Source organism: Amia ocellicauda, chromosome 4 (genome assembly GCF_036373705.1).
Source record: "Amia ocellicauda isolate fAmiCal2 chromosome 4, fAmiCal2.hap1, whole genome shotgun sequence".
NCBI lineage: Eukaryota > Metazoa > Chordata > Actinopteri > Amiiformes > Amiidae > Amia > Amia ocellicauda.
Window position 1 is genome coordinate 48,720,203 of NC_089853.1, and position 11,047 is coordinate 48,731,249.

The 11,047-nt window shown below is 41.1% G+C and overlaps 2 protein-coding genes across 4 annotated transcripts; one reads left to right on the top strand and one right to left on the bottom strand.

Annotated features, from left to right (window-relative positions):
- Positions 1 to 219: 219 nt before the first annotated feature.
- Positions 220 to 5,626, bottom strand: sys1 (SYS1 golgi trafficking protein). Of its 3 annotated transcripts, none has more exons than XM_066702653.1 (4): positions 5,426 to 5,626; positions 3,550 to 3,810; positions 2,559 to 2,626; positions 220 to 1,935 (listed from the first exon to the last, which is right to left on the bottom strand). In XM_066702653.1, exons 2-4 carry the CDS (start codon positions 3,709 to 3,711, stop codon positions 1,695 to 1,697), a joined length of 471 nt encoding a protein of 156 aa, XP_066558750.1. In that variant the 5' UTR covers positions 3,712 to 3,810; positions 5,426 to 5,626; the 3' UTR covers positions 220 to 1,694. The 3 variants fall into 3 exon arrangements, 2 of the variants coding, with proteins under 2 accessions (XP_066558750.1, XP_066558751.1); XM_066702654.1 differs by lacking the exon at positions 5,426 to 5,626 and adding an exon at positions 5,159 to 5,419; XR_010816607.1 differs by lacking the exon at positions 220 to 1,935 and having other exon boundaries at positions 2,590 to 2,626; positions 3,550 to 3,628; positions 3,709 to 3,810; positions 5,426 to 5,625.
- Positions 5,627 to 7,329: 1,703 nt separating this feature from the next.
- Positions 7,330 to 10,529, top strand: LOC136748687 (heat shock 70 kDa protein). The gene is made up of 2 exons (XM_066702655.1): positions 7,330 to 7,471; positions 8,317 to 10,529. Exon 2 carries the CDS (start codon positions 8,331 to 8,333, stop codon positions 10,272 to 10,274), a length of 1,944 nt encoding a protein of 647 aa, XP_066558752.1. The 5' UTR covers positions 7,330 to 7,471; positions 8,317 to 8,330; the 3' UTR covers positions 10,275 to 10,529.
- Positions 10,530 to 11,047: the final 518 nt, after the last annotated feature.

Here is an 11,047-nt window from a genome sequence, read left to right on the forward strand (position 1 = left end):
CAGTAGTGGATTGAAAACAACTAATCATAGATGTACATATACCAGCACCAATACCTATTCAAAAAGCTTCATTTCAGGGCACTGTACTTGGCTGGGAAGGAGACATTTTTACTGTAGGACGGTATGTCACTGTCACACCCCTGCTATGACAAAGTTACAAAGGATCCTGGACACTAGATCGAAGGATGAAATTGGACACTGCCAGACACAACAAGAAGGAATATTTCCATTCAGTTTATTTCAGATTTGTACAGGTGAAAAATACTTTGGAAGTCATTTGAATTCTACAATTGTATTTGTTTTATTACACATAGAACCTCACACACACACTAATGAAAAGGCAACGTGCAGCCCCGGTTTAAAAACATCTGTCCCAGCCCTAATCTCTTATGAAATTTCTATAAAAAAATAGGGTCAACTTGCTGTTTGACAGGAAAGGTCCTCAATTCAGTTAGTCCAATGTTAGCCTCTGTCGTAAGAGTTCCCCTCCACAATGTGACTAGGGGATGTTTCCTTTGCAAGGCCAACACAGAAAAATCCTGTGGTATTACTTTGTATAGCAGCAAATTATAATGAATAAGTTTAAAAAAAAAAAAAAAAAAAATCAAAAACAACAACCTCTTCAATCCTTGATCTTCTTACAATACAGAGAACACACTCATCCCTGGAGCAGAAAAGGAGTAAACTGATGTCTGTAGGACGTCATCTTACTCACTAGAAACTCCCTTCAGAGTCACTCTGTTTCAATGATAAAAGCTGTCTTTTTTTTTTAATTAATATTTTTTTGAGGACTACTTTGAAAGATTTGTTTCAAACTTGTTTGTCTTTTTCTTTATTTCACATTATTAAAGTAAAAAAAAAACAAGGGAGAGAGATCCTACCAAAAAATTACTGCAGTCAGCATAAGGATATAGTCTAATTCATAATCGCTCTTTAAATGTGGCAGAGTTATAAACTGTCCTTACCGCTGAACTGCCATTCTTGATTCATCCTCACTCTGCCAAACAAATTAATTTGTTGATCAAAGCCTGCCTGTAATAAAAGATTAAAGCATGGGATTTCTTCTTGGAGCTTTATAAAAAGGTCCCAGTGCTCCAGTGAATTGTGAATCCAAATACAATAAATTAGATATATTTGGTTACCCTGACTAAAAACAAGGGGGGAACAGTTCATACTCAGTAAGAAATAATCTGTATACCACAGTGTCCCATAGTATCCCATAGTATCCCATAGTATCCCATGATTATGTGGTTCAACTGTCATCCACCAACTCTGCTTCACTGAGGCTGTAGAAATTAAGTAAAATCCCTAAATTCAACACTCCACCTCCTCAGATGAACACAAAAGAGTGTTAAACATGGAGGTGGACAGGCTATAAATCCCACACTCTGATAGTTGAGGCAGGTACATGAAAATGTGCTGAAAGTCTTAAACTAAAAAATAAATAAACAGAAACCGAAGGGTGGCAGGCTAACCTTGGAATACCTGGTTTGATTTAAGATGCCTTAGGTCAGTGCCAACTGACGAGGCAGTGGGGCAAACGAACCTCTCACCGCCTCGGAGTTTGTGCCCACGCATGTCGTTCATCCGAGCCTGTGGGTGGCTGTGGAGCAGCTCTGGCAATATTGAATTGTCTCTTGGGAGGTTAAGGATCCCCGTTCTCCAGGCAGAAGTGGAAGAAGTGCAGGTGGGAATCAGAGATTGGACTTGGGCCCGGTATTGACAGGGATGGCGCGCAGTTCAGTCCGCATGCACAAGTACTCCCCGATCACCGCCATCAGAGCCATGCAGGCCATGTTCACCAGCCACCAGGACAAGGCGGCAGGGAGGTGGGTATTGTATATCCAGCAGCCAATCAGGTGGAAGAAGTGGACAGTCACGGTGAAGTCCAGGCACTGTTTCCCACGGCGGATGAAGAACCACAGGCCCAGTGCACTGCAATAAGAGATGTACTTAATACAATCAATCAATCGATAATTGATATAGCACCCTTTATAAAAGACTTGCTGTAGAATAATATACAGTCAATGTATGAATTAGAGTAGACATACAAGCCATTAGATATAGAAAGTTCCTGAGTTCTGTGAGCTGCTTTCAACGCAGACCAGCCTGAGGCAGACCTGTTCCTCCACGCTGCTGCTAAATCTGTACCATCTCATCAGTGATAATAAAAGAATGAGACAAATCTCATTGCTAAATCAACAACTTATAGAGCAAGTGCAGTTGGTCAAAAGATACAGCATTCGCCTACATATTCCCACATATTGAAATCTAAATGTTTCTCATTACTCCAGGGCTGGTCAGCGCCAGTCCCGGACAGCCCAGTGATCCAAACTGTCAAGTGAGCCCATGTATAAAGTCAAAATGACAATGTGTCGAAGATAATCTGTAAAAAAAGGATTTACAGCAACTTCTAAAACCTGCAGGACTGTGGCACTCCAGGAAAAGGACTAGCACGCATTTTCTTAGTCCTTTTTCATCAAAATATGATTGGTATTAGTACTGTTTGTCCTGGAGATCCAAAGACCTTAATGTGTGACAAGAGCAGATTCTCTTACCATGTGAGGGAGTTGAGGATGAATGCCATCATTGAAAGCCGCCCCTGAGGGGTAGAGAATCCAAGAACCTGTAAATACAGCAAAAACACACCATCAACATCACAAACGCTCCTCTTCAGTTACTATATTTGATCTGATACTATACATTACTCTTCCAAGAATGACACCTCCATTGTGGAGAACAGAGGATGGTTATAACCAGGGGTAGGCATTTCCAGTGCAGAATGGGTTTCCAGTTTTCATTCGATCTCAGGTCTTAATCACTTAACTGAAGTAATTATTAGCACAATAAGTCACTTCAGCTGTTTATTACAGGTGTTAATCAGTTCCTACAGTACAGAGTACACATTTGCCCCCACTGAAAATACTTTTTTGTGAACGTAACCCTATTTCCTTGCCAGCAGATAATAACATAAAATTCTTCTTTCCCAGTTTAATGATCTCTTACAAGTTCATTCTTCACTAACACATCTCAGAGACTGGATGAGACCATCTGTGATTAGAAAATGACATACCATATTATTAATAAAATATTAATATTAATAAAACTTCAGCGTATATTTAGGGCATTTGTGAACTCAAAATTAATGCCAATGGATGTGACAAAGCTGTGGATAAGTGGAAAAGAACAAAAATCTCATCTATCTTTTCCATTAGAAACAATTTCTCTCGCTAGATTGCCACCTTTGCATCTTTTACTCTCAATGTTGAAACAAATTTTGGTCTGAATTTAGTTTTAGTTTGTATGTAGATGTTTCTGAAATTACTTTTCACTGCTTATTGTGAGGAAGTGGTCTAAGGGAAAGAAAATAACATTCCTATGGATAAGATGTGTTATACAATAACCTTCCAACTCCATATTGGTGTTTCAGTCTTCAAGAATCTATTCAGAAGCATCTGGGTGTACATGTTGAAAACCATGCAAACTAAGGACATCAGTACATTCAAGTAAGGCTGTAGTGTGGCCAGCCTGGGTGGACAGTCAGCTTACCTCATAGCTGAAGATCTGATCCAGTGAACGGCTGTTCTGCACCAGACTGTCCACTCCAGCCAGCCACAACCCCAGAAAGCTGTAGTAGATACACTGCATTAGCACAATCTGAGACACGATGAGGACAGGGTCCCAGATGTAGCTGCGGAAGTGACTCGCCATTGCCACACTGCGGTGAAGTGGAGATTAGGGTCCCAAACTGACAGAAGAGGGAGCGCTTCCCTCTGGCAGTTCAACACAGAAACCGGCACTCCTCTGAGCCTGCAATGGAAACACAACAGAAGATTACATTGCGGCAGAACAATGTCCTTTTCCCGGGGAAAAGCATTACAGAAATAATTCTACTCTCTGACAAAAAGTGAATGCTTAGGCTTCAAATAATAGAAAATATAAATTGTGACCAGTTTCATTCAAACAATGCTGTGCTACCAGTTGGTTACAAGAGAAGTCTTCTTTACAGTACAGAAGTTGCACTATCATGCTTTATGGTAGATTTGGAGAATTACTGCAATTGCAATTACTGGAATTATGTGCAAAGGACTATTCTTTTGAGATCAAGTACTTAAAGTTGAACATTCAACATGCTGATCCTTTTAAAAGTGATAGTTCTTTCTGCAGATTATTCCAATGCACCATTATTGGTATTCCCTGCCTATTACTTTTACAGAGGATCCTACACTCTTCTTTATCAATTCTAAACTACAACCAATTGTTCAATCTTTTAATCTTTCCCTTAAAAGAGACACTGTGAAACTTGCCCTTCTTCCAAGTAATGCTAGTATTTTTATCCACTAAAAGAATCCCACACAATCTGTAACCTCAAAAAGCCTTAAGTGAAAATATAATACTGAGTTCAACTAGCTTCTGTAACGTGTAGAACCTCACCTAAATAGTAATAAACTTTCAAAAAAATATTAGGATCATCTAACTCACTTATGGTAATCTACCATACAAGGAGTTTTGTGGCAGATGCAGGAAACTAAAATGTTAGCATGCATGGGAGAATAGTATTGGTTGCAAGTCCCCCAGGTGTCTTTCAACCTGCAGGCAGCATCACTGGTTGAGTTATCATGGAATGACCCAAAGCTTCAACCAATGTATTACTTGCAATGCAAATGACCAGACAATTAAGAAACTCTTGTTGAAATACACATAGGAACGGAAGATCAGCATTAACTATTGATGGAAATGGATATGCATGAGAGAGGACATTTTCATAGCAAAGTCGTAGAACTAGCACTTGTATTTACTCTAGGCATAAATCAGAAAAAAACATAAACATACCACGTTTTTGCAAATAAACATGCAAGTTATTTCACGCTGGATTTACTTAAACAAATCATACAAATTGCCCCAATCCTAACTTACAACTTTGAAGATTATTGAAATCGCGTTGCAATAAAAGATCAATGCAAGTGCTATAACTGTATTGCACTACAAATATACACAAAGTCTAGGTTTAGGAGCATGGCCGAGCAGACTGCCTGCTACTTCAAAGAGTATATTAATTGATACGTGAGAGAAAAAGTGAGTCCAATATCCAGCTACCCTTTACTTCTGTTTTTTAACAGTAAACTTTATTCAACCCGATTAATCTAAAACCTCTTACCTGATTGCGTATAAAGTTTCCTCTGTAATCCGAATAATAAAAAGGCCGTATTACACTGCCATTTAATACATTTTTTTAGGTTACATTTATATTGGAATTCTACAAAATCATCGCCTCAATAACGAATACAATTACGACTGTGATATCACAATTTGACATTTTGACAGTATTTGCTAAACGGGTCAATAAAACCCAAAAGGGCAATACTGTCTGTACTTAGACGGAAAGCAATACAACTATACACCAGGGCCCTGGCTTAGTATTTACCTGGGTGAAAATCCGATTTAACTTCCGTATGTACGCAATCTCGAAACAATGAAGCACATCATGAGTCACAAAATCACAAGACGCAAAAGTACTAAATATTAATTACAATGTGATTTCAGTAGTAGTAGGAATGAATTTCAAATTACGTCTACGTCTAACTAAAACAGACCGGATATAATCAAGTTGGGGCAGCCAACAGACAAGGCTCTGCCGTCAAGCGCTGGCAAACACGGAGCTGTGATTGGATGATGTAGATACAGCTCTGTGGTGTGATTGGTTGACCTATGAATACGGTTTGATGAGAAACTGGAACTTGATGTCATTGTTTACATGTCTCGTGTGAAGTCGCTTCTCAGTGGTAGCGTGAGCTCGTTTTATTTGCGTCGCGTTTCCCAAACACTGTTGTTAGTTAAGACGTCCGTCACTGAATGTCACTGTGACGAATGGTTTGGACAATCGTGAGGAGAAATGCGAGTCTTGACAGTACACAAAAAAGCATTGCGCAAACATCCCCCTCTCTCAGGTGGTAGTATGTCTGCGAAAGTAATCGTCGTAAAGGCTGACTTCGCAATACATTTGTACGAGTAATAAGGTATTGATCTTTGCCGCAATTTCTTGTCATTTTTTATTTTTATTTTGGTGTGTTATTGTTTTTAGCTTGCTACACAACACATCTCTGTTGGCCTCTACTTCGTATAGTGTTTCCACCTCTGATTTTTGAATGAGTTTTTTGTGGTGTCTTCCTTCTCCATCCTTAAATTAGAGCTATTGCCTTCCAGTATAATAATAAGGTAATTGATAGGCATGTTGAATGATCACTCACCTATTCTCCTCAGAACTGCCCCAGACCATTCATCATGCTATTCACGAATGTCAAGGTCTGGCAAACGCATCACATTTGAAACGTTGAATTTACGATGCTGGTTTGGCTGAAGTTGCTTTTTATAAACGGGCCCCTGGACATCTCAGCACCCTTGCTCTTAAGCACTTTTTTATTAAATTGAAATGCTGAAATGTCCTGTTTACTTATGCTTTTTCCTGATTTTATAATATACTATACTCCTCTAGTTCAGGTCAACCCCACCCTTTCCACCTTCCACCTGCATCTGTCCAACATCTCAACCTAGAGCAAAACAAAATGAAGATGGAAATGTTTTAATTAAAAATAGTTGCCTCAAAACAGTATTCTTAGCTGAGGACTTTTAATGCTCAGTCATACATTGCAAAGGCAGGCTGAGATCATACTGTACTGCCCACCAAAGGATTGTGGGATGAATGCCCCCACTACCACACACTCATAATTCATGTGAAAAGCTGCAAAAAGACATGACTCACACACCAGTAACTCTTTCAGATCCTTGTTAAAGAGACCACAGGTTTTCCAGGAAGACATTTAGAGCTAGGCTCTGCTGCTTGCTTGGGATCCTGGTTTGGATGAAACAATGAATTACTTCAGCCTTTGTACAAGATGTAACATAAATTCATCTTTACTGCCTATGGTTTTAAATTATTAATGTTCCTATAAATAATCTTTATTCAGATTACCTTTGTTTTTTGTATTACAAAATCATTAGTATCCCTTATTAATCATGATTATTAATAACTTTCTAAATAATGGTTACAAAATATATAGTATTCATTAAACAAAAAATGGGAGTGTGGGGGACATACTGCAATGTCCTACACAGAGACCCAGGGGAGGAATCAAATACTTAAAAACATGCCCGAAGTTTCCTGAACCGCACTCACTCCCCCAGTCAGACCTGAGAGCACGACGACCCTCGCAGCGCCTGCGCCGGGAGGAGCAGAGCTCGGGTTCCGGAAAATTCAGGAAGCTTCGAGCGGTTTCTATCGAAACCAGGACGCTCCGTCATTGGTCGGTTTAGGCGGAGAGGATTCTAGAAAAGCTCGCCGAGGCGGTATAAAAGGGAGCGCGGTGGTAATGCTCATTCTAACGGAAAGTCCGCAATATTGGCAGATTTAAAGCCTGTCAAAAGCCGCATCCAGTGTGAGAAGCAGTTTTTCTTCAGAGCAACCAGTATTCCTGTAAGTAATACATTTTAAATTAATACGATATGCAAACTTAAAAGCGAATTGTTTTAAAAAGTAGTTTAATATTTGCCGAAGTAGGGTAGCAGAAATACTTATTAATTGTAATACAGTTGATGATAGGCAGTTAACAGGTTTACTTATTCATTGTAAACCTACTTTCTAATCCATTTAGAAACCTACAATTTTCAGTACATATAGTTTACTTTGGGTAAATTTTTCCAAGTATTCTTATAAATGTTCATCTGTCCGTGTTCATTCAAAAAGGCAATTCTATCACTTTAGACTGGCTTTACTTTGCATTTTCAATGACAAGATCTGCCTGTGGTGTGTGCGGGGGAGACGATTCACATAATTACAGGTCAGGCTTATGTAAAATGTTAAATCTAGGAAAAAAAAAAAAAAGGACCTCGAAATAGTCAAAATTTAAATCTGAATTTCAAGCAAAAAGTAACTGAAATGTCCAGCTATGGTAAGAACAGCCAGGTACATTTCAGTAAAGGTTTGTAGTATGCAGTTGATACAATTGATTAATCCATGGATATATATGCAACACACTGGGATATCTATGGAGGATTCAATTGTTAAATTAATGGCTAATTTCATAAAAATGGTCTTTAGCTATTTCTCTACAAATAGTAGCCTGCTACAGTTTCTTAGCATCCTAAAATGGCAGTAAACCTCTTAGTTGTGCCCTTATTACAGCTACACTTTGAGTCTAAATCTGTTGAGTGTTGAAGGAAAAAATATTTGTTCAGAATATTTATAGTAAGTGTTTTAAGACTATTTTAAATGGAATTTAACTTTATTTTTTTAAACTTATTTTTCCTCTAAAAAACCAGTAGAAATAACCAGGATGTCTGCACCCACGGGAGTTTCTATTGGGATCGACCTGGGCACCACCTACTCCTGTGTGGGGGTGTTCCAACATGGCAAAGTGGAGATCATCGCCAACGACCAGGGCAACAGGACCACCCCCAGCTATGTGGCCTTCACGGACACAGAGAGGCTGATTGGAGATGCTGCCAAGAACCAGGTGGCCATGAACCCCAACAACACCATCTTTGATGCCAAGCGCCTGATTGGCAGAAAGTATGACGACTCAGTGGTGCAGGCTGATATGAAGCACTGGCCTTTCAAGGTGATCAGCGATGGAGGGAAGCCCAAGGTGGAGGTGGACTACAAAGGAGAGAATAAGACCTTCTACCCAGAGGAGATCTCCTCCATGGTGCTGATCAAAATGAAAGAGATTGCGGAGGCATACCTGGGCCAGAAAGTGTCCAACGCCGTCATCACTGTCCCTGCCTACTTCAACGACTCCCAGCGCCAGGCCACCAAGGATGCCGGAGTGATCGCAGGCCTGAACGTGCTGAGAATCATCAACGAGCCCACAGCGGCCGCCATCGCCTACGGGCTGGACAAGGGCAAGAGAGGAGAGCGCAACGTCCTGATCTTTGACCTGGGTGGCGGCACCTTCGACGTGTCCATCCTGACCATCGATGATGGCATCTTTGAGGTGAAGGCCACCGCAGGGGACACTCACCTGGGCGGGGAGGACTTTGACAACCGCATGGTCAACCACTTTGTGGAGGAGTTCAAGAGGAAATACAAGAAGGACATCAGTCAGAACAAGAGGGCGCTGAGGAGGCTGCGCACAGCGTGCGAGAGAGCCAAGAGGACCCTGTCCTCCAGCTCCCAGGCCAGCATTGAGATCGACTCTCTGTACGAAGGCATCGATTTCTACACCTCCATTACCAGGGCTCGCTTTGAGGAGATGAACTCGGACCTTTTCAGAGGGACCCTGGAGCCAGTGGAGAAGGCGCTGAGGGACGCCAAGATGGACAAGGCTCAGATCCACGACATCGTACTGGTGGGAGGCTCCACTCGCATCCCCAGAATCCAGAAGCTGCTGCAGGACTTCTTCAACGGCAGGGAACTGAACAAGAGCATCAACCCTGACGAGGCCGTGGCCTATGGCGCGGCTGTCCAGGCGGCCATCCTCATTGGCGACACCTCTGAGAACGTGCAGGACTTGCTGCTGCTGGACGTGGCCCCACTGTCCTTGGGCATCGAGACTGCAGGAGGAGTCATGACCGCCCTGATCAAACGCAACACGACCATCCCCACCAAGCAAACACAGACCTTCACCACTTACTCGGACAACCAGCCCGGAGTCCTGATCCAGGTGTTCGAAGGAGAAAGGGCCATGACCAAGGACAACAACCTTCTGGGCAAGTTTGAGCTGACAGGCATCCCCCCTGCCCCCCGAGGCATGCCACAGATCGAGGTGACCTTTGACATCGATGCCAATGGCATCCTGAACGTTTCAGCGGTGGACAAGAGCACCGGCAAAGAGAACAAGATCACCATCACCAACGACAAGGGCCGGCTGAGCAAAGAGGAGATCGAGAGGATGGTGCAGGATGCTGACTGGTACAAAGCAGAGGATGATGCCCAGAGGGAGAAGATCGCTGCCAAGAACTCCCTGGAGTCCTACGCCTTCAACATGAAGAGCAGCGTGGAGGACGAGAACCTGAAAGGCAAGATCAGCAAGGACAACAAGAAGAAGGTGATTGAGAAGTGCAACCAGGCCATCTCCTGGCTGGAGTCAAACCAGCTGGCAGAGAAGGATGAGTACGAGCACCAGCTGAAAGAGCTGGAGAAAGTGTGTAACCCCATCATCACCAAGCTGTACCAGGGAGGGATGCCAGGAGGGATGCCAGCGGGAGGCTGTGGAGGCCAGGCACGGGCAGGCGCAGGGTCCGCCTCCCAGGGGCCCACCATTGAGGAGGTGGATTAGGACTGGACTGATGCATAGAACCTTGCACTACAGTAGCTAGCATTTTTCAAAGGACGATTTCAAATATTTCATACTGAATGTTAAGTTAATATAAGTAAACCATATCCTGAAGGTTTTGTTTCATGTGTCTTTATTCCGAGGCATCAGTTTTTCAGTACTTCGGTATTCTGATTCGGTTATAAATATTGTAAAAAGCTCCACAATCAACATGTGTGTGCATCAATTCTAATGTAAATAAAGTTGCAAATATGATTAGTTTACTTGTTCATTGCTGGTCTTTGGATATTCTAATACATTTTAATATTTATCTATTTGCGTTCTTAAAGACTCTCCTTTATATCTTCACTATGTACATAAAGTATTGTATTTAACTTTAAATAGTAATGTACATTTCCTTATCAAACTAGTGTACTATTACTTATACTGACATTTTTAAGCTTATGGAAAAGATTTCTGTGTGACATTATAGTGTCAAGTTCTAATTGTATACATTTCCTTAATTAAGTATATGCATATCACTTTTATCTAGCATTCTATGTGCTGAAGAAGTTTGTTTTTATAGAACATATCCCATAAGCTGAAATAACTTTACAAAATCATAGATATTTTCTAAATTGTGGATTTTATATTACAGTAAATGAAATGGAAGTTAAATTACATTTTACAATGTTACATTTAAATGAATTTCCATAACATTTAAAGTATTAATGTATCATTTTTTTTATCCAATAATACAAAAATTGTAAGAGTCAGAGTGTGTAACACCAATTCTT

What these genes read in the sequence shown, in the direction of transcription:
- LOC136748687 (XM_066702655.1), top strand. Translation starts at nt 8,331, where the DNA reads ATGTCTGCACCCACGGGAGTTTCTATTGGGATCGACCTGGGCACCACC.
- sys1 (XM_066702653.1), bottom strand. Translation starts at nt 3,711, where the DNA reads ATGGCGAGTCACTTCCGCAGCTACATCTGGGACCCTGTCCTCATCGTG. An exon ending in ATCAGATCTTCAGCTATGAG is followed by an intron (nt 2,627 to 3,549) that starts GTAAGCTGACTG and finishes CTGTATTTACAG; the next exon opens with GTTCTTGGATTCTCTACCCC. An exon ending in ATCCTCAACTCCCTCACATG is followed by an intron (nt 1,936 to 2,558) that starts GTAAGAGAATCT and finishes CTCTTATTGCAG; the next exon opens with TGCACTGGGCCTGTGGTTCT.